Source organism: Carassius auratus, chromosome 7 (genome assembly GCF_003368295.1).
Source record: "Carassius auratus strain Wakin chromosome 7, ASM336829v1, whole genome shotgun sequence".
Lineage (NCBI taxonomy): Eukaryota > Metazoa > Chordata > Actinopteri > Cypriniformes > Cyprinidae > Carassius > Carassius auratus.
In genome coordinates, this window is record NC_039249.1 from 27593917 (window position 1) to 27616189 (window position 22273).

General features: G+C 36.6%; 1 protein-coding gene across 2 annotated transcripts in view; it reads left to right on the forward strand.

Moving 5' to 3' along the window:
* The first annotated feature begins 3328 nt into the window (after positions 1-3328).
* Positions 3329-22273, forward strand: part of LOC113106392 (RAS guanyl-releasing protein 2) — a 43886-nt gene continuing 24941 nt past the window's right edge. For both annotated transcript variants that reach the window (XM_026268267.1, XM_026268266.1), the window contains exons 1-7: positions 3329-3534; positions 18189-18344; positions 18852-18954; positions 19292-19345; positions 19423-19554; positions 20899-21049; positions 21698-21871. In XM_026268267.1, the coding sequence (XP_026124052.1) occupies positions 18275-18344; positions 18852-18954; positions 19292-19345; positions 19423-19554; positions 20899-21049; positions 21698-21871 (684 nt within the window). In that variant the 5' untranslated portion in view covers positions 3329-3534; positions 18189-18274. The remainder of the gene's footprint in view (positions 3535-18188; positions 18345-18851; positions 18955-19291; positions 19346-19422; positions 19555-20898; positions 21050-21697; positions 21872-22273) is intronic.

A 22273-nucleotide genomic window follows, 5' to 3' on the forward strand; every position in this document is an offset into this window, starting at 1 on the left:
CTATGTTTGTTTATAATGTAAGGAAGGAAAAATAAACACAATTATTTGTGAAAGTCAAAAATAGTATATTTACAGAATAATAAATGATAGAAAAACATTTATTTCAGAGATTCAGCAAAGAAACACTCATCCAAATGAAATAACAGAAAACACAAAAAGTGGCCTTTCAAAACGTTTATGTTGTATGTTTTATTTCTATGACTCTGCTCATTAATTTCACACAGTCTTGTATTCTGTCTGGAAGATGATTTTTTAGTCTGTATAATGCAAGAGGACAGGCCTGCTTCAGAAACCACACAAAGTGAACATGACGGTCAAGTTTAAAATATCGTTTCACTGAAGAAGACACTGATTCATTAACAGGGGTGTCATATTACACCCCTGTCATATCACATTTGTGTTTAACCTTTGCCATTGCCATTCATTTGCTTCTGAGTTGTCAGTAACTGAAACTGGGCTGTGGATCTTTAGTTCCTAACATGCCCAGAGCTGGATCAGGAGAGTAAATGTTGAAATTAAGTGTTATCATGTGTTTTTTTGAGTAAAGGGAAATACCGGTTAATATTTAATGTTCAGTTGTGTTTGGCATTTAAAATAGTTTCTGCAATGCCGAAGAGTTTTTGAGACTGTTGCTCCTCCAATGAGCAATAACTGTTCTAAAGTGACTTGGTCATTGCCAGGGGTGTCGCACCCGTGGGGGATGTGGGGGTTTTAACACCCACACTTTTCCCGGTGAGAGGGTTCGACACCCGCACATTTTCTGCAGTTTTCCCGCAGTTTTGCACAAACGCCTTACTACAGTCGTTCCTCCGTTTCTCTGACCGTCTGTGTCTGCGCTCGCCGCGGCTGCCTCCTCCCCCCTCCCTCTCAAACTGACACCGGCTTTGAGTGTGATCGGCTGATGATTGGCTGTTCTGCCTTAAGTCCCGCCTCTCTTGGGGTGTTATCGGTCAGCTCGTGCCAAGGAGGCGGGAACTTATGGTTATTTACATCTCCCTTTTCCAGGTACTTTGAATGAGTGTTTATGCTTTAGAGGTTTTTAAATAAGCTTGATATGTGTTTGGGAAGATGTTCTGTTAATCGTTTTGTAGACATGTCGAGTGTTTTCGGTATTATTTTTCGTTTTTTAGACTAATGCTAATTGCTATTAATGGGATATTGTTTGCATACCTGTTGAAGAACTATGAAATAAAAGTGTATATTATTTTAATGTTTAAAAACAGTAAATTGTTACATTATTTATACCACCAGAGAAAAAGCTCTGTGTGGGCGTTTTTTCTCCCCTTTTCTGATTTTGCGTTTTTTTCTCCCCTTTTCTGTTTTTTTTTTTTCTTTTTTTTTCTTTTTTTTTAATGTAGGATTATTTTTTTCCCAGCCAAACGCTGCAAGCCGGAAATCCAGCACAGTGCCAGAGAACTTTAAGCCCAGCATTTTGTACCCCTCTGTCAATGTGTTCATCATTTTTATTGTTTATAAACAAACCACATCCATCCCCCACACTTTTGAAAAGCTTGCTACGCCCCTGGTCATTGCAAACATTTGCTATGCAATGAAGCTGTTTTAATAACTTCCAAGAGTTAATACTCACTTTTTATAAGTGACTAGATGCTTAATGTATGTAAGGTAAGACAAATGTATATAACCCTGTATTGTCAACAGAACTAAAACACAGTTAAAAGCATGACACTGATCTGATGTCTGCTGACTTCTTGCAGCTGTATACTGTACACAGATTGCCATCAAAATTCATTCAGCTCTCTGCAATTAGATCCTAATAAATTCTACATTGCATCAGTGTTTGCTTTTTCTGATAGGCATACTTAAAGACATGATGGACCAAGAAAGAGACGAGACTGAGCAGGTTTTTCTTGCATTGGAGGGTTTAACATCTGCGTCAGCCAAAATCGACATCAAGAAAGCAGATTCACTGTTTGTTGCAATTTTTTTTTTTTTTTTTTTTTTTTTAACAGATTATGTGCATTTAGACTTTGTGCACTATATCTTTTCTCAGTTTTACAGTTTGCAAGTTACATTTTATTACAGTGTAAACTGATGGACATACAGTACCATATCTGAAACGGGAACAAATAAATGCACTAACACACACACACACGCACACACACACACACACACACATATATCATTATACTTAATGCAGTAAAGATTGCATGTTAGAAATAAGAATAAAAAAAATGTGGGAATGTCGTTTTATTGCTTTTCACCATAAAAATATGACAATTCATAGTTTTTTTTCTTGCAAAAACACTAATTGGACAGTATTTTGAATTTAAATTACACTTGAGCAAGAGATATTACATTTTTCACTGTATATGGTAAGGTCATTTATTGTACAGTTAACCAAAATAACATTTTAGTCTTAGTTTACTTACATTTTACAGTAAAAATGTAAATAAAACTAATAAAAGATTTTTTGACATTTAAACATTTCTGTTTATTCTTATTTTGATTATTTTAATATGCATCTGTATTGCATTATTTTAGCATCATGTGATTAATCTTATTGTTGGTGTTTTGTTCTTACATGTTGGCCAGGTTTTATGGACTTTTTATTGCTTGTTTGTTTGTTTGTTTGTTTTTTAATGTTTTTAAACATTAAGATTTTTAACGTTTTTCTAAAAATAAAAATAAAAAAGTACCTTCTGCTCATCAAGCCTGCATTTATTTGATCCAAAATACAGCAAAAGCATTAAAATTGAGAACTATTTTAACTATTTAAAATAACTGCTTTCAATTTGAATCTAGATTTTATTAGCTATGTAATTTATTCTTGTGAGCAAAGCATCATGTCTCCAGTCTCCAGTGTCACACGATCCTTCAGAAACCATTCTAATATGCTGATGATTTGCTTTTATTTATTTATTTATTTATTTATTATTATTATCATTTTAAATAGTTGAGTACATTTTCTTCAGGATTATTTGATGAATAAAAACATCCAAAGATCAGCATTTATCTGAAATAATAAGCTTTTGTAACATTATTCATTATACCATTCAACTTCTACTCAGCTGTTTTCAACATAATAATAATAATAATACATTTTTATTATAATTTTTTTTTTAAGCAGCAAATCTAAATATTCAGCTTTGAAATCACATGAATAAATTACATTTTAAGATATATTCAAATAGAAAACAGTTATTTAAAATAGGTTAAAAAAAATTGTGTGTGACAAACCTTCGTCAGAAGAGGGCGAGAGTTCACCGAGAACAGTCCCAGGTGAGACAGAAGTGCGCCGCCTCGATCTCCAGCGCGACTAACGGACCGCCTTCACACGCCTTCAGCTTCAGAATCACGAGAGAGAGAGAGAGAGATTCTTCCACACACTCTGGGGTTTGAAGAGGAAGACACTTGTGCCACAGAGTGATGAAGAGACGCTGCTTGTGTTCATCACACGGTGAAAACATCCTCAGATCCACGCGATCAGTTACTGAGCGCTGCGCTCGGATCCCCAAACTTTCAAAGACGCCAGCGATGAGGACAGATGTGCTGCGGATCCAGATCTGAATCAAGGTGAGCGAGCACTGTCTGAATCTGATTGGCTCTTTGGGGGGTCTGAACTCATTTCTGTTATTACGCATTATGCAAAAGCAGATATATAAGCACAGAGGCGCGTTTATCTCAGAGAGGGAGAGAGAGAGAGAGGCTGCTCTCACGCTATGAGGTTATTTTAGTTACACACTGACACTTCTGTTAGTGTGTGTGTGTGTGTGTGTGTGTGTGTGTGTGTGTGTGTGTGTGTGTGTGTGTTTTCCGTGAGCTCGCCTCGTCTTTACACCCAGCGTGGTGTGATGCTGATAAATCGGGTTTGAAAGCATTTCTAAGCTGTTCTTTTCATCTTAAAGTTCCCATCACCATTTAGCAACCTTCATTATTATTTCCTTTTCTTCTATGGAACATCTTCTTATCTTTTTATAGAATGAAAGTCAATGGGGTCCAAAACATGTTTTTCTTTCTGCGGAAGAAAGAAATCCACACAGGTTTGGAGAAGTGATGATAAATCTTTTTCATTTTATGTGAACCGGCTATTTATGAATTAACCGTATAATTGTGTTCCTGTCAAGTCTGTGTTAGGTATCTTGTGTTAGTGTGGATTACACAGAGTCCATCGGGGGGTAGATATAGATCAGTGATGATTCTGAAAGAAAGCTGACCGGGAGCCATTCATGCACATCTGATTGACAGATAAGCCACACTAATTTTAGCATTGTGGGCATTTCGGCCGGGTTGCCTTGTACATTCAGCTTTAATTTGAAGAGGTCAAACTTTATCATGCATGCTGTAAATGCTAGTCTTTGAATGAGCAAAGTATCTACTTTAACTAGTCAAGTGATATCGACCCATTTCAGAGGCAGCCAAAATTACAATTTAAAATCATTCAGTGCTCTAAAAATGTATCTTCATATTTATTCACAAGTAAATCCCTCGGCCCCATAATTCACACTCTGTTTATGACCTCGAAACACTGTTACCATTGCGCATGATTTGTAAACGAATGCATTGTGAGGTTTTTGTCACATATGTCTGGCTTGTCTGGTGTAGTAAACGTGCTTGGTAGCGCACCTGGTGCAGTGTTGCACATGTTCCAGCAAAACATGAGTCACAATAAAACCTTTCAGTGACTTGTAGAAGCAAGCGGAAATGGCATGTTTGCATGAGCAAATGTGTTTTTATCCAAGGCTTGCTCTTGTTAACATTATTGTCAGGTTCATGGCAGGTTTCAGGCACGTGCACAGGTAGGGCTCAACCTGTGCAGAGCACATGCCCTTTTTGCCCTTACACTCCGAAGTGCCCTTTTTTTTGGTGGTGTTTTTTTTTTTTAATCAATGCTATTGGTCACCCTTTACGTCTGTCTGTCTGTTTTACAAATATTTAGCAAATGAAAGTGCTTAAAACGAGCTGTGTAAATCTTATTCGATCCTCAAGCTGTCAGTAAGCTGATAACTCCGCCCCCTTTATATTCATTGAATCAACAGATTCAATACGCAGTACAGTAGACAACAGCGGAGCTGAACAAAGTTTTGCGAAGGGTAAATAAATATATTGTTGTTTGAATAAGTACTAATAAACACTATGTCTATAAAGGCTCTTATTTTATTTATTTGATGTCTGACTGACTCACTGACTGAGACATGTGGGGTGTCGCCTGAGAGAGAGGGCTAGCATTTGCCATCTAGTCATAGCCAATACATAGCCAACACTTAAATAGCCTGTGCATATAGTAGCATTTCATCTTTTATAAAATGCGATTTTGGCCAAATGCATTTTACCACAGGGAAAACTGAGTGCTCCGTCTATAAAACTAGTTTGTAACCTGTAGATGAAAATGTAATGTGATGCCGGCAGCGGCAGGCACCGTCGCCGTTTTAATGACAGACAAAAACAAATTCACATTTGCATACATTCGCTGGTCAAAAACTATATATTGATAATATAACATATAGTTAGTTTTTACCATCGGAAAATCATAACAGGTGCGCCCCCCGCTGTTTCGTACTGGAACTTACACAAAGCGACGAGTGATCCTCGTCACCTAGATAACATATATTTCTAAGAACTTTCTTCTTTGATTTATGATTGCTGATACACTTAATTTATTAACATTTAGGCTAATCATGTGATGGTATACTCTCCGCTCGTCCTCAAATGTATAAAATGTAGTAAAACATGGTTTTACTACAGTAATGTAGTAGTAACTAAAATAAAATTACAGAAGATCACTGTGAAATCTTTATATTTTATCATGCAGAATGTAATTCATGATTCATTCCAAGGCTTCATTTATTTGATCCAAAATACAGCAAAAACAGTAATATTGTGTAATATTTTTACAATTTTAAATAGCTGTTTTCTATTTGAATATATTTTAAAATGTAATTTATTTTTGTGATCAAAGCTGAATTTTCAGCATCATTACTCCAGTTCAGTACTCTTCAGTGTCACGTGATCCTTCAGAAATGTTTTTCACTGCAACTGTACTTTTCACACTATTTTTATTCATTTTTTCATTGGTGGCTTATTTTAGGGAAAGTGTAGTGAATAAGAGACCAACATCCCTGGTCCACCACTGTATCAAATTTTTGCCAGGTAGGCGGATACATGTTGGATATGTTATAGTAACGGTATGGCTATAGTATCTTATAATCTGGAATTGAGTTGGACAAAATTACTTAAATTACATTTTTAAAAAGTTTGTCAAAAATACTTGACTCATTGCTCACCTTCCCCTCTTCTCAATGTCATTCATAATCATGTTAACCAAATAATACAAATAAGCTTATAAAACCAAACAGAATAGCTAAAAAAGAGAATATATATAATTGATATAAAAAAGGGAGGGGGTGCCCTTTTTCAGTTTCAGCACATGCCCCTCAAAAGGTCTGTGCACGACCCTGGCAGGTTTAGTGAAGGTGCACGCTTAAAAATAAAGCTACTTTAAAGGTTCTTCACAGCAATGCCACAGAAGAACTATTTTTGACTCCACAAAGAACCATTCAGTCAAAGGTTCTTCAAAGATAAAAAACATAAAACTGAATGCACTTTTGGTGCCACCCAGTAGATATTCAACTTTGAACGTGTTCTGAAACATGTGAGACTCAATTAGGAAGCAATTCATTTTGCAGAAGTGTCGCAACAGGCACGTTTTCCCAATAAGCCTGAGCTGGAATAATCATTGGTAACTAAAGCTGCCGCACTGGCAGACTGATGAGATATTAGCTCTAAACAGAGCAATAAACAAGGATTATTTAGCTACAGAGAAATAAAATATTGACCTGGGGAAAATCAATCCCACATCTTAGACACGGAGAAGCAAATAGAGCAAAGAGCAAAGAGATGCAGAGACTGTGGAAGAAAATATTAGACATATTGGAGGAGAAAGCTGGTTTAAGATTCAAAAAAGAAACGCCACAACGTTTTTTTCTGTAGAAGAAGATATGAAGAGACGTGACTCATGAGGAAGACTGATGAAATCGTGTTATGTTTCACAGGAGAAAGTTGTCTGTGAACCTCCAGGCTGTCAGGGTCACTACATAAAGATGTTTACTTTAACACACTTTTAAAAAAGTACTGTTTATGAAAAATATTGTACTTTAATATAATATATACTTAAGTGCAAATACAACATAATGTTTTCAGTCACTTAACTGCATGCTAATTGCAATTAAATGATAATGTATTTAGTTTAAAGGGGGGGGGGGTGAAATGCTATTTCATGCATACTGAGTTTTTTACACTGTTAAAGAGTTGGATTCCCATGCTAAACATGGACAAAGTTTCAAAAATTAAGTTGTACGTTTGAAGGAGTATTTCTGTTCCAAAAATACCCCTTTCCGGTTTGTCACAAGTTTCGCAAAGTTTTTTTTCGAGTATGGCTCTGTGTGACGTTAGATGGAGCGGAATTTCCTTATATGGGTCCTGAGACACTTCTGCCGGAAGAGCGCGCTCCCGTATAGCAGAGCACTGAGAGCACAACAGACTTCACTGATCAGAGCGAGAGCGTCGCCAAAAGTCACAAAGGAGTGTGTTTTTGGTTGCCAGGGCAAGACAACCCTGCACAGATTACCAAAAGAGAAACAGCATTAAGGGACCAGTGGATGGAGTTTATTTTTACAGAGCATCAACGGAGTTGTGCAAGTGTTTGTGTTTGTTCCCTGCATTTCGAAGATGCTTGTTTTTCAAACAAGGTCCAGTTTGACGACGGATTTGCACATCGTTTATTTCTTAAGGATAATGCAGTCCCAACAAAGTGTGTTGGAACCGCAGGCGGTGAGTAAAACTGCTTCAAATATCTCTGCCTTCTTGTTAGTGCGTCCGCCTCCCATCGGAGACCCGGGTTCGAGCCCCGCTCGGAGCGAGTCGTTGCTGCTGCTGCTCTCATTCAGTTTCAGCCTCGGGATCTGATTCTGGATCATAAATAAACGGCTGAATCTGACTGTAAGCCATGGTTTGTTTTGGATGATGGTCTTTTCCTCACGGTAATGTCACAGCTTCCAAACGCTCTCAACGCAAAAACCTACTGGCGCTCGTGATTCTTTAGCTCCGCCCACACGTCACGCCTCCAGCCGCTCGTGTTTTTCCGGGAAAAATCGGTACAGACTATCTTTCTCTTATGAATATAATAAAACTAAAGACTTTTTGAAGTTATGAAGGATGCAGTACTACTCTATAGGTACTCAAGATTAACAGGAGATTGAGTGAAAACGAGCATTTCACCCCCCCCCCCTTTAAATTTGTAGTAAGTGCAATAAGTTGAAAGCTAGAGTGATTTACACATGACTTATTTTTATATGTAATTTCATAATTATTGCTAGTGTCTTATAATAAACTAAAATATATTTTATTTTCATATCTATTATTGAAACTTTAATGTATTTGTAATTACAGGGTTAGTTGCAGTTTAGTACACGTTTACTGTAGACGTAATGTTGATTATGGTTAGGTCCAGTCCTTGACTCTGATTGGTCAGCAGCTGTGTTTTATTCACGGTAAAGCACGGCTGTGACTGCTTCACCCATCACTGCACAACACCCTTACCAACATATATAGTGTCAAAACTGATCCATGTATTATGTATTTCAGCAAAATCAACTTCTCATTATTTATGTAATGAATTATGAGTGAACCCTGCTGGCTTTATGTTGCATCATACACCCTTAATTTTGAGGCTATGCCTTTCTTCTGATGAATGCATGAATTTAAAAAATGTAACATATCAATACATTTATTTTTGGTTTTCATATTTGTTTAGTGTGGAAACCCTTTAAAAAGGCATGCTGTATTGTGATTAAGAAGTAGCTTACTTTTGCATTCATAAATAAGGTGACCAAGATTTTGGTCACATCACCCACCTCAAAATATTTATACATAACATTTATGCTGCTAAAAGTTATTCTGTAATTCTCATTTGCATAAAATAGTTTCAAAAGCGTTGGGAACAAGCAGAACAACAGCTTGGTAACCTCACGAGGAAAACATGACTGCTGCATGAAAGTGAAAACATGTAAGCATCTCTTATGGGGATCACCTTTTGTCAGCCTGTGCTCAGGAAATGAGGTCTACATGGAGACGCAGTTATGCAAAATCTTACTCACATGCACACGGACGTTTGCATGCATGCAGCACACCACAGTATTAGCAAATAACTGATACAGTACCAGAAAGCTGTTACTGCAAGCTTCATGCACATCACTCGCAGACACAAGGACATGCAAATATTTCTAATCTCAACAATATAAGGCTTTACAGAGTACTGTCTGTCTCTGACAGAAACGTTGTAGAAACACAGGAAACGCAGCATGACCCTTTCTATTGTCCGTTCGTGTAAACAGGAAGTCCATGAATTTTATAAAGCGTGCTGTGTGAAGTTAGGGATATCTTCATTTAATTTCTACTAGGACAAGAGTGAGAGATGTGTGTATATGCAGTGACACGCACACAAAGAGCCTTCCTCTTTGTGAGTTTTAGATGAGAGTGTGTTCGGCTCATTTGCATTTCTGGTTTTAATAAAGCTGCATTGTGTTGCTGCTGAAAGACAGACGCTGGACAGAGAGAGAAAAACAACTCTTCCTGTCTGCTGGTTCAGTTCAGCAGAATTTTACAGTAACCTCAGTGAAGCGGCAAGCACAAGCAGAAGATCTGACTCTCTCGGTTTCAGTTTTAGTGTGGTTTGTTGGCATGACTTCACTTAAAACTGCACTTGTTCTGCCTGAGAGAGCTTTTGTAGCACAGCTGTGTGCAGTGACAACTGACAAGATATCAGAAGTGCGAATGAACAATGTTAGCACATGACATGTATCTCTTTTTCTCAATTATATACACAGATGAACAGTAGCTTCCGCCATTTGTTAAGCTGTCAAACTGCTCCATTTTCAGCACAACAGGAAGCATCTGCACTGAGAACCAACGGAGAACATTCCCTCTTTCTTTCCCTCTCTCCCCTTTCAAACACACACACACACACACACATTTACTCACAGAGGGCCTTAAACATTGTCACATGATCACTTGTGGCCAGAGTGTATTTCAGAATGTCACAACCCATAAAGTGAAGCCGCAACATACGACAGAAATGGACAATAAAAATCTGCTTACTGTTTTATTTACAGATGCACAAGTGAAAGTTTTTCACTTGTGCAATTTCAGGGATTAGCAAAGACCGAAAAACAACCAACACAAAACAAAGTCACATATTTAACAGAAAGTTGTTAGAGATTACATAGTGACGCATGCTACAAATTCTAATCATAATTATTAAGCTTTGGCTAATTTGGTTCCTCAAATCCTTACAGCAAATTATGCATAATACAGACCTCATATAATTAAAAAAGAACATCATACAAACATGCACAAACATATACAGACATATATATATATATATATATATATATATATATATATATATATATATATATATATATATATATATATATACTATTGGTGATTCTGAATATTGCACAATTCTTAAATCCTGATGCGAGAAAAAAAAAAAAAAAGATTTGACAACTTTATTGGCAAAACACAGCAGAAAGAAACAATGCAACACAAAATACACAAGAAAAAATATGTATAAACAAATTTAACCAGTGCACTAATAAAAAGGATGCTCAAATAATAGTATTAATGTGATAGTAGATATATTTTTTTTATAAAGCATACTCTAATAATCTTTGTTTTATTTACAACTTTAAAAAAATAATTTAGTACAGTGAAGTGAAAGCTCTTCTGAAGATACTTATAATAGATCACAGTTCACATTTATTTCCGTTCTTCACCAGCTCTATCTCCACAACATTATAGGCTTTATGTGTACAGTATATTTAAATGTCAAGAGTTATTTTTATTGCAGTGCTTTGATGCATGATTATCCTCCCACGTAAAGCCTGTGTTCTTACATCGCTTGATGATTCTCGTAAGGGTCAAGAACACTTTTGGCAAAGTAGACCACTTTTTACCAAGTCCTCTACAATAATCCACCCGCACACCAGCTGTCTCTGTCCAAACCAACACACGCTCGGACCGACTCTACAGATAATGCAAGCTAACTCTCATATAAACTGCCAGGTTGTGTGAGAGATAATAAATACACCTGCACATCCACAGAAACAAACAAGTCTGCAACTTTACAAAAAAAGTCGTTTTCTGCAACATAATGGCCTCTGCTGTGGTTCAGAACATCTGCAAACAAAAAAAGCAAGCTCATTTTCACTACTACACAAATACTTTTGTTCACGAGTTTGAAACAAAAATGATATGGAAAGGAAACTGTGCAACTGTAATGAAGCGTGAAATCAGATATTGAAAGAAATGCACTAGCATTGAACTGTATAGTGCGCATTTGTCTATTATTCTTGACATGCCCATCAGTTTACCTCTCAATACTGGTTTATTGTAAAATAAACATTTTTAAACCAATAGAATTAATATTTGCATTGGTCAGTAATTGAGAATGATGCATCATATTCGTTCATTACCATTTCAGATGTATAACAAATAAAAACATAAATGGTTTGTTGTCCAAAATAAGCTAGAAAGCTGGCGATAGTGGATAGTGCATATTAAAATTATAGCCATGCTTGATTAGTTTGAAATAAATGCACACACGAGTAGAAGAAGCTGTTTTTGTGGTGAAAACGAATAGTCATGTGGGACAACCAACATGCAGGAACATATAGCAGCTATCATGTGGCCAAGCACAGAAATGGCCATATCTAAACCTCAGGAAATACAAAATAATATACACTGCTGAACCGCAGAAGTTAGTGAGTGAGCCCAAGTAGGTTCTGTTTTTAAGAACCTGGTTTATTTATCAGTAGGTTTCTCTTGTATAACATGGATCAAAGTATTGCAAACCACTAGTTAGGTTAATGAACTTTTATTATTATTATTATTTAATGCAGATGGATGGTTCGGTATAATTGCACTACTTACTAATGCAACACAGCTAACCTGCTGGTTTTATTTTGAGTAAGAGATGACAAACAGAAACTGGACCAATCAGCTGTGAGCAAAGTCCTTACCCTTGAATGTCCTGCTCTGGAACTTTACTTTGCAAGTTACATAATTGTATGCAGTTGGTGATGCTGGAGCAGAAGCAAAAATTCTGTTTGCAGAGTTGTTCTTAATATTGGTTCTCTTGTGCTTGTGAGAAATCGTTTTTAAAGCATATGGAGATCTAGGGAACTCTACAAATCCAGTCATCTTGGTCAGTCTTCAACGCCTTGAAAATTTTTGCTGAAAATGCACTCACTCTCAGGTCATCCAAGATTAGGATGAGTTTGTTTCTTCATCAGATTTGGAGAAATGTAGCATTGCATTAGTGTCTCAGCAGTGGATGCTCTGCAGTGAATGGGTGCCGTCAGAACGAGAGTCCAAACAGCTGATAGAAATACACAATAATCCACACCACTCCATTCCATCAGTTAATGTCTTCAGAAGCCAAAAGCCAAGATATTTTAAACTTCAAATATCCTCTATCCATAATATTTCTTTCTTGAAATTTTCTGAAAATTCATGTAAACCCTGCAGATTTCTAATTTTGACAAGTCAAACAGTCCAAAACAACTTTAAACAAATATGTGTTTGGATTGTGATGTGAGAGGAAAGGAGGAAGCAAAATGATGGACTCTTTCACTGCCGAGCATCCATTGGTGAGCAAGTGATGCGATGCTACTGTTAATTAACATATTTCTCTCTGTTTATCTTTTGATACCGTCCAACTATTCTCAGTCCTTGCACGAGCTCATGGAAAGAAGTATGAACATGAAGCCAATGTATTATTACATCCACCCATTATATCATGGCATTACAAGGGGTGGTGCTTTAGTTTATCCAATGAGATGTGGATTATATATGTGTGGTACACAAGCCAAGAAATATACGCTATATAAAATGGAAGTATGGCCAGGAAGTTTTGGACATATCAGGCGCAAACTTGGCCAAGGATACCCCAAATCTGAGCAGAAGGACAGACCGAACTCAATAACCTTTTGGGCTATAGCCCCCATCCCGGTCTGAACATCTGAACTCATGAGGAAATATGCATGTATACATCCTTTACCAACTTGTGAACCAAGGCAAAAGTATTGGCTACATCTCTTGCCTTATAATTCCTGAGCATTGCTAGACATAATCAGTAAACCTTTATTAATCAACCTTTATCAAACATTTGCCATCCGCCTCATTATGAGGTTTATCTGTGCGACATATTCCCACTATAACACATTTAGCCTTTTAAACATAATTAGTTCATTTTGCAGTGCAGGCAACTTAAAGCCTCGTAGCTTTTCCTTGACCTCCGTCTTAACAGTATGGTTGGCTAGTCACTACCACATGTTCATAGCAAACGAATGGTGTATCAGCATTATCTAGCCAGTTTTCACAAGGAAATATGTACAGGTGAGCATATTACCAGTTTAGCAGCCTTGGACTGATCATTTTAGCATTATTCTTACAAATTCTAGTTTCCTTCACATAATTCTCAATCAAAACATAATATATTAGATTGCAAAAATATAAGAGATGACATCACTGAATTCAATGATGAACTGCCTTTAATTTTGCATTATTGTCTCACTGTTTTCCTAATGAATGTTGTTCAGTTGCTTTAACGCAATTTATTTTGTTTAAAGCGCTATATAAATAAAGGTGACTTGACTTGATTTGACTTGACCTTCTTGCTCTGCCTTCCCATGTTTTACCCTGCACAGGTGTGACACTGTTTTTCTCCCACAAAAATATCCCAGGCCAGGATAATTAACCAAATTAGTCCATAGCCATTATTTTCTCAGACATAATCTACCAGCTGATCATGGCAGTGTTAGTGCACGCTCACACACACTCTCACACACACCTCTGGCCAGAGCATCATCTCTTTCTGCCACTGCCTCCACAGACAGTGAACTGAACGCTGAATGTGTGTATACATTGAGATAGAGAGAGGTAAGACTACCAGGAGTAGAGAGAGAGAGAGAGAGAGGACAGAAGGGAGGATTGATTGCAGAGAGGCAAACTCACAGAAATATCTGATAGAGAGCATGATATATGTAATCTAACAGCTATATTTCTCCAATTCTGATGAAGAAACAAACTCATCTACGTCTTGAATGACCCGAGGGTGAGTGCATTTTTAGCTAATTTTAATGTTTGTGTGCACTATACTTTTAATGCATTACACATGACCAAATGTATCTTAAAAAATGTATGGAGCTTTCAAATGAAATACAAACAAACAAAATTAAATGTTTAAAAACTACACTATGACTATGAGTGGCTGCTCACACTTTTATGCACAAGCACTGCAGTGTCTTGGGTTTTATAGCAAACGCTTCTTTAAAATATATCAGATATCTCAGAGTTTGGATTCAAGAATGTGTTGTCTCTTCATCTAAAGAGCATATTGTGTCTCTCACTTCTCTTTTTCCACTGCAGTAAGCCCGTGTTCAAATCTGACATGATGAAGAAACCTCCAGTAATGAGAGTGAGATGAATAGTTCAGTGACCGATAATATTACACGCTCTGAACGAAAGTTTCTGTGTGAAAGCTGTTATTTCCTCCTTTAATGAGTGCTGTGTGTCTCATTAGAGCGGTACTTTACAGAGTCATAAGAGAGAGAGAGAATGAAATAAACACAGATATGTATTTCATAGCTGAAGTTACTTTCTCTCTAGAATGAAGTCAGACTTGGGTTAGAAATATCATTCAAGCCCTGAGCTGTCAGGACACACTCTCTGCAGGAGAGACTGAAATATTCAGGTAATATTCAGCTTTTCTGCTATTGATCAACACAATCCAGGGCTGTATTGTGATACCAAAATAACATATAGTAAAAAATACATTTGATGAACTTTCATGTGAGCAAAAAAGTCCAATGCTTGTACTTAAAATCAACTTAAATGTTTTTGTTTTTCGGTTGTCTTGTCTGTGGTGTATCCATGTCATCGTATCCTGTTGGTCACGTTTTAAACATAAATAAAAATACGGAAAGATACTCTTTGTTTGTAAATAAAATAAAAAGCACCCCTCATCAGGTTTTAAATCAAATGCAGACTTTTAATTCATGATGGTTTTATATGTTTTTGATTAACTTTTATACCATTTTATGAAAAAGTACAAATGTAATGACTCTAAAAGTGCCATGTGCTGTAAAAAGCAACATAGTAATTATTATTATTATTATTATTAAGTTTTTATATATCAGTCTAGGTGCAAAGTATTTTTAACAAATATCTTTTGTATTATTTTTTGTTATTTATTTAATTAGTAATCCAATTGACACTTTACCCTACATGGGGTCGCTCACTTTACCTTTTGTGGGTAAGTGTTTGTATATCAGATAGATGTATATAATTTTCATTTTGTATTTCCTGAGGTTAAAGAGCGGCCATTTCTCTGTTTGGCCACATAAAAGCTGCTATATTTTTCTACATGTCAGTTGCACCACATAACAGTATTTTATTCTCTGTATGCATGTAGACTTATCTCGAACTAACTTGGCAGTGCAATAATTTTAATCCACACTTTGTAGCTTATTCTGGACAAAAACACATTTTTTTGTTTTAATGTAATAAATTTAAAGAACAGAATATGGTACATCATTCTCAATCAGTGATCAATGCAATCTCAGTGGTTTACAATTAACTAATGAGAGCTTAATTTATTGGTTTATGTAGTCAAGTACTTTCCTTATTTGCTTTGGTATTATTTTGGTAACTTGACACAACACTCTCATGTAACTATTTTATGGTAAATCTGCTGACGTCCCATCGATGGTTATGTTTAAAAATAAGTTAATTAGGGAACAATTCTGTCTATTATCTACTTGCTTATAAGCATGTTATTGCTAATTCACTAGCTGTTTATTAGTACTTATAAAATGCTTATTCTGCATGAACATAATCAACATCCCTAATCATACCCAATACTTAAACTTCACAACTATCTTACTAACTTTTAATAAGCAGAAAATTCGCAATTGAGGCAAAAGTCAACGTTAATGGTTTGTTAATAGCAAGAATTAGACCTTCAAATAAAGTTTGACCGTCAATTCAGTATCAAACAACATCCATGTTGCTGAAATACAGACACAGAAATACAGTCTACAGTTGTCACATTAGAAAATACACTTACGTTAACTCTCTTACATAACTGACAAAATCCATAATGTTTATATATGCATCTATAACTAAAGCCGATTTTTTTCAGCTCAAGGGTGCATTACATTTGAAAGATGAAGGACAGACTGTGCTTTGGTGTTTGTGGAACAGTTTCTGTTTTAGGGCGTGAAAACTACATCCATAATGGCAAAATCCATAATGTTTGTGACCGTATCTTTAGTTGATTTTTTTTTCAGATCAAGGTTGAGTTACATAACTTTGCCCTTAAAAATAATAATAATAATAATAATAATAAATAAATACAAGAAAATGTCTTGTGTCTTGTCTGTTGGGTCACGTGATTGATTTAAGGGCTGCTGGTTAACGGTTAGTCAATTAACAATAGCATGAGAAGAATTTGCACCGATTTGCATGCCTAGTCTACACAGAACAGGAGTCAAAGGGAGGTTTTTGGCAGGGTTTCTTAGGATTTGTAGACAGCAGGCCAATTGTGGATGGGGATTCAGGCCTTGTGTCAGAACTGCTGTTAGTTTGAGTCTGAGAGAGTCTCACTGCGCTCTTCTATTAAATCTGTTATTCTCTTCTCTTCTCTCTATGAGGGCTGTAATTGAAAGTGTCCGCCCACCTCTCTGCAGCAACACCCACACCCACACCCACACACACACACACACACACAGACACACCTGCACACGTTCCACCATATAATGAGATCCTATATAAAACACGCATCATGTAGCGTAATGGAGGCTTTTGTGTGTGTGTGTGTGTGTGGTCATGCATCATTACCCAAGATGCCTTATTTGAGGACCCACCACTGACTTTAGGATTTTCTTTTTATTTTTGGTGGTTTCTGCCAAATATAGAACTGAGCCTAAATTATTAGCCAGTCAGAGGACAGTGAGGTGGCTGGTTGGGCGGCACATTTTATGTTTCTCTCTATAAACTGTATTGTTTTGTACATTTTGTTCATGTTGTATTCTTTGTAGTGGAATGTAATTTGTGTTTTCGTATGGAGAGGCTGATCACAATGGGATCAGAGTGTGTCGCCAATGGTTTCCTGTTGGCCACCTTGCTAAGACTGCATGAGCATGTGTGTGTGTGCGTGTGCGTGTGTGTGGGCGTGTGCGTGTTCTGCCAATACAGTAAAGCACAGTGAGTGATAAGTGTGTGTGTGTGTTGTGTGAAGGGTAGACTGTGGTTTGGTGCTTGTGTGACCATTGTGTTTTAGGATGTGATTACTTGAGGTCAGTTGCTAGGCAGTCACTCAAGATACTTCTATGCATGTGTGTTACGCTAAAAGAGCTTATCAGTTGAGACAGTTTGTGCGTCTCATTCAGTCACTAATGTCTGAGAATGTAGAGTCATGATGCCGTCTTCAGCGGGTGGTTTGGTCAAAGACATAGAAATAAATAAATAACACACTGTTCTGCAGCTCTTTGTATTTCATACTGATAAAAAATGTAAATAAAATATTTTATACCATTTAAGTTGCACTAGGTATTGCATAAAACCTACTGTTCGAGTTTCTCTAACACAAAAAAAAATGGCTTTTTGTGTCAAGTGTGAGGGAGAAAACATTAAATTGTGAAATATAATGGCTTAATTGTTATTACACATTTGCAATGATCAAGTTGCAATTGCACTTTTACACGAAATTGCACTTTTTAAGTCTAAATCAGTTTTAAAGAGAGCACTTTTTCATTTCTTAAGTGCACTTAAGTGACCTTTTTATTTATTTAGTATTATTTTAATATTTAATATTAATATTATCTTTATCTTATTAAGTACAGCTTTCTAAATACATAAAATTAATATTTGAAGTACAGTATAAAATACACTTTTTAAAATTCTACTTAAGTCTGTTAAGAAACAGTCATGCAAGTACAAGCTCTCTTTAAGTACACTTAAGTTGCCTTTTATCTCATTAATATTATATTAACTGCATACATTTTAAAAATATATACTACAAGTGCACATTCAATACAATTATGCACACTTAATTTTCAGAAGGATGTTTAGTGTGTTCTCCTTACAGTAACAATCTCTATTGACAGACAAAAGAGAAGAGGAAGATCACTGGAGGAGAAGAGAAAGAAAGAAGGCTGTTAGAAAGTGAAAGTAGAGGAAGAAAAAGAGAGATATGATGGATCCGTTACCTATGGATTCAGGAACAGTGGACGAGTTGGTGGACTTCTGCATACAATCCTTTGGTGAGTCTGTAAAGAAAGAAGTTTGGCTGGAACATTTAGTCTGATGAATTAGAGCAGTTGAGAAGCAGAAGTTATTGCTGCAGATCGACAGAAATGGTGAGTCAGCAAACAATAAGTATCCTTTTTATGAACAATGCTTAGCTGGTAAAGCTGGTCAAGGAAGTTGACCAAGGAAGCCACCACAAAAGGCAAAGCAAGTTTATTTTTATAGCAAATTTCATACACAATCATAATTCAAAGTGCTTTACATAAAAGGAATTAAAATAATCACAAAAATAATCAAAACAAGAAATTTAACTCTTATTAAATTTCATATTATTAGTACTATCAATGCCTTATTCTGCATGGCCATATTAACCCTAGCCAATATCTAAGCATAGCTTCTACAAAACAACTACAAATAAGCAGCAAATTAGGAGTTTGAGTGAAAATATAGAAGAAGCGTTCTCTAATCTGAAGAATTATTAAGTTTCCTTCATTAATGGTCTGTGATGTTTGTGTTTTCAGACAGTGAAGGCACTATTAAAGATCCCTCCTTTGTGAAAATGTTTCTGATGATGCATCCTTGGTACATATCCTCCACCGATCTGTCCAAGAAACTGCTGCTAAAGTATCCTTTATCTACAAAACCTTCCGGTTGTATTTTTCATACAATCGTACTTGACCAATATATTTGAACTAGATGGTTACAACCCATGTTAGATTGACTGGAGCTAACAGAAAAAGTGCTGTGAAAACTGATTTTCTACTAGCGTTTGCATTCTTGTTCAAGTTAATTATGTAAAGCTAAATGAAAGAATATTTATTGGAAATCTGTGAAAACTGGACTATGCATTGATAACTTAAAATCCCATGAAGGTCATGTTTGGGTTACATGTTCTGTTGTAAGCTTTGCTGGTGTTAACAAAGTCTAAAATTAAAACTTCACACCCTTAACAAATATACAGGTCACAGGAAGGCAGCACTGAAGACATCAAAGCCAAAATATGCCACCTCGTCAAGTAAGACATCATTTAAACTCTCAATTGCATGTCTTATCTTTTTCATTGCATTTTCTCACCGCTCTTTCTGTATGTAGGTACTGGATCTCCGAATTTCCAGTAGAGTTCGATCTGAATCCTGCTTTGGCTGACCAAATAAAAGACCTGAGAGAGAACCTGAACACTGGCGGCAATGAAAGACAGAGTCAACTGATTGATGTAGAGAGTTTGTAAGTTTACAGAAACACACACCCACACTCATTATTGTCATATGAAAAGGTTAAGCGGTTTACCAAATATTAAAAATCTGTCATCTGTTGGCATCTATGGTTCCACAAAGAACCTTTAAAGGGGGGGTGAAATGCTCGTTTTCACTCAATATCCTGTTAATCTTGAGTACCTATAGAGTATAAAGTTTTTTTCGAGAATGGCTCTGTGTGACGTTAGATGGAGCGGAATTTCCTTATATGGGTCCTGAGGCACTTCTGCCGGAAGAGCGCGCGCTCCCGTATAGCAGAGCACTGAGAGCACAACAGACTTCACTGATCAGAGCGAGAGCGTCACCAAATGTCACAAAAGGAGTGTGTTTTTGGTTGCCAGGGCAAGACAACCCTGCACAGATTACCAAAAGAGAAACAGCATTAAGGGACCAGTGGATGGAGTTTATTTTTACAGAGCATCAACGGAGTTGTGCAAGTGTTTGTGTTTGTTCCCTGCATTTCGAAGATGGTTGTTTTACAAACAAGGTCCAGTTTGACGCCGGATTTGCACATCGTTTATTTCTTAAGGATAATGCAGTCCCAACGGAAAAGGGTCACGATCGTGTGTTGAAACTGCAGGCGGTGAGTAAAACTGCTTAAAATATCTCTGCCTTCTTGTTAGTGTGTCCGCCTCCCATCGGAGACCCGGGTTCGAGCCCCGCTCGGAGCGAGTCGTTGCTGCTGCTGCTCTTGTTCAGTTTCAGCCTCTGGATCTGATTCTGGATCATAAATAAATGGCTGAATCTGACTGTTAGCCATAGTTTGATTTGGATGATGGTCTTTTCCTCACGGTAATGTCACAGCTTCCAAACGCTCTCAACGCAAAAACCTACTCGCGCTCGTGATTCTTTAGCTCCGCCCACACGTCACGCCTACAGACGCTCGTGTTTTTCCGGGAAAAATTGGTACAGACTATCTTTCTCTTATGAATATAATAAAACTAAAGACTTTTTGGAGTTATGAAGGATGCAGTACTACTCTATAGGTACTCAAGATTAACAGGATATTGAGTGAAGACGAGCATTTCACCCCCCCTTTAAAGACTCTTCTTGAAACCATGTTTGCCAAAAAGAACCTTTATTATATTTAGAAAGTACCTCTCTAATCTTATTTACACTTCTGCATTTTCAAATGTACAAAAATCAAAACCACCAGTTGAACAATAAGTTCAGATAAAATGAGGTTGAGTTGGTGATGATTTTTGTATTTAATTTTCCATGCCATTCACTGCACTGTCAGATTTCAGCATGTTAACTGCCAAGAATAACAACATTAGCACTGATATATCTGAAATAGCATATCTTTCCGCTGCAGGCCCTCGTATAAATGGAAACGACAGGTTACCAAAAGAGTTCCATCAATATCAAAAAGGAGAAAAATGTCTCTTTTGTTTGAGCACGTGGATCCCGGTGAGCTTGCTGAACATCTGACCTATCTGGAGTACAAGTCCTTCTGCAAGATAATGGTACGTTTGTGGGAACCTGTTTTGCTCTCATTGCTGGGATGAAAGTGCTCTAACTCTATTCAGAAGATACAGAAATAGACCAAATAATGTCCTAATTAAAATCTAAAAGTGCTGAAGGTGTCTGTCTTGTCTGGGTGGAGTGTTAAGCTGATGCATTTATTTGTATCTTATATTAAGAACCTGATGCGAATGAGTCTGCACATAGATATCTATACAATCCTGAATATCCAGTTGAGTGCATGGGTTTGGATTTAACCCTCTGGGTGTTGTTTGGGCATTTTTGTATCATTTTTTACTTCAACGGAATAGTATGAAACATGGATATGATTTTTGAAAAGGTTAAAACACTTGTTTTGTTTGCATTGGGAAGCTAATTCCATCTAATTGCTAGCGTATGGTACAGTGCCCAAACAAAATCTTACTGAAAACTAATTTTTTGAGATATCAACTTCAAATTTGGAACATAATTTGTTTTCATTTAGGGCTTTGATTTTGTTGAGGGAAACATCTTTTGGAAAATATATATTTCATGTTAAATTGAATGCTAGAAAATTGTTCTTACAACATATTTTTGTTATCTGTGATAAAGTCATCAAGAAGTTATTTCTGAAATAGAGTCTGTGACCATCTGTTTAATGTGTGTTTTAGTTTCAGGATTACCACAGCTTTGTGATGCATGGCTGTACGGTGGATAACCCCATCCTGGAGAGGTTTATCACGCTCTTTAACAGCGTCTCGCAGTGGATTCAGCTGATGGTTCTGAGTAAACCCACCGCACCGCAGAGAGCTGCTGTGATCGCACACTTCTTACAGGTCGCACAGGTCAGGAACTCTAACTTGGTCCTACTTTACATCAGGCATCTATGTATGTCTATCAAAATATATATATATATACAATTGTTTGCTTCATTTGTACTTATGCTATTGAAAAAGACTTTTGCCACAGTGGAGGTGAGCTACAGGTAAGGTTTGGGAAAGGTTTCATGGTATGAGTAGGTTTAAGGATGGGTTAAAGTGGAAAGTCAACAGTGTAATTATAAAAGTAATTACAGAAATTAATTGCAGATGTAGTTATAAATGTGACTACATGCAAGTGATTTTAAAGTTAAATTTTTTTCAACTGCTTACACACATTTTCAAAACTTTGCCTCTTTTTTTTTCAAAACTTTACCAGTCCAGGAATTGCACTCACAAAATGCAAAATGCCTCACATCTCTTGCAAAA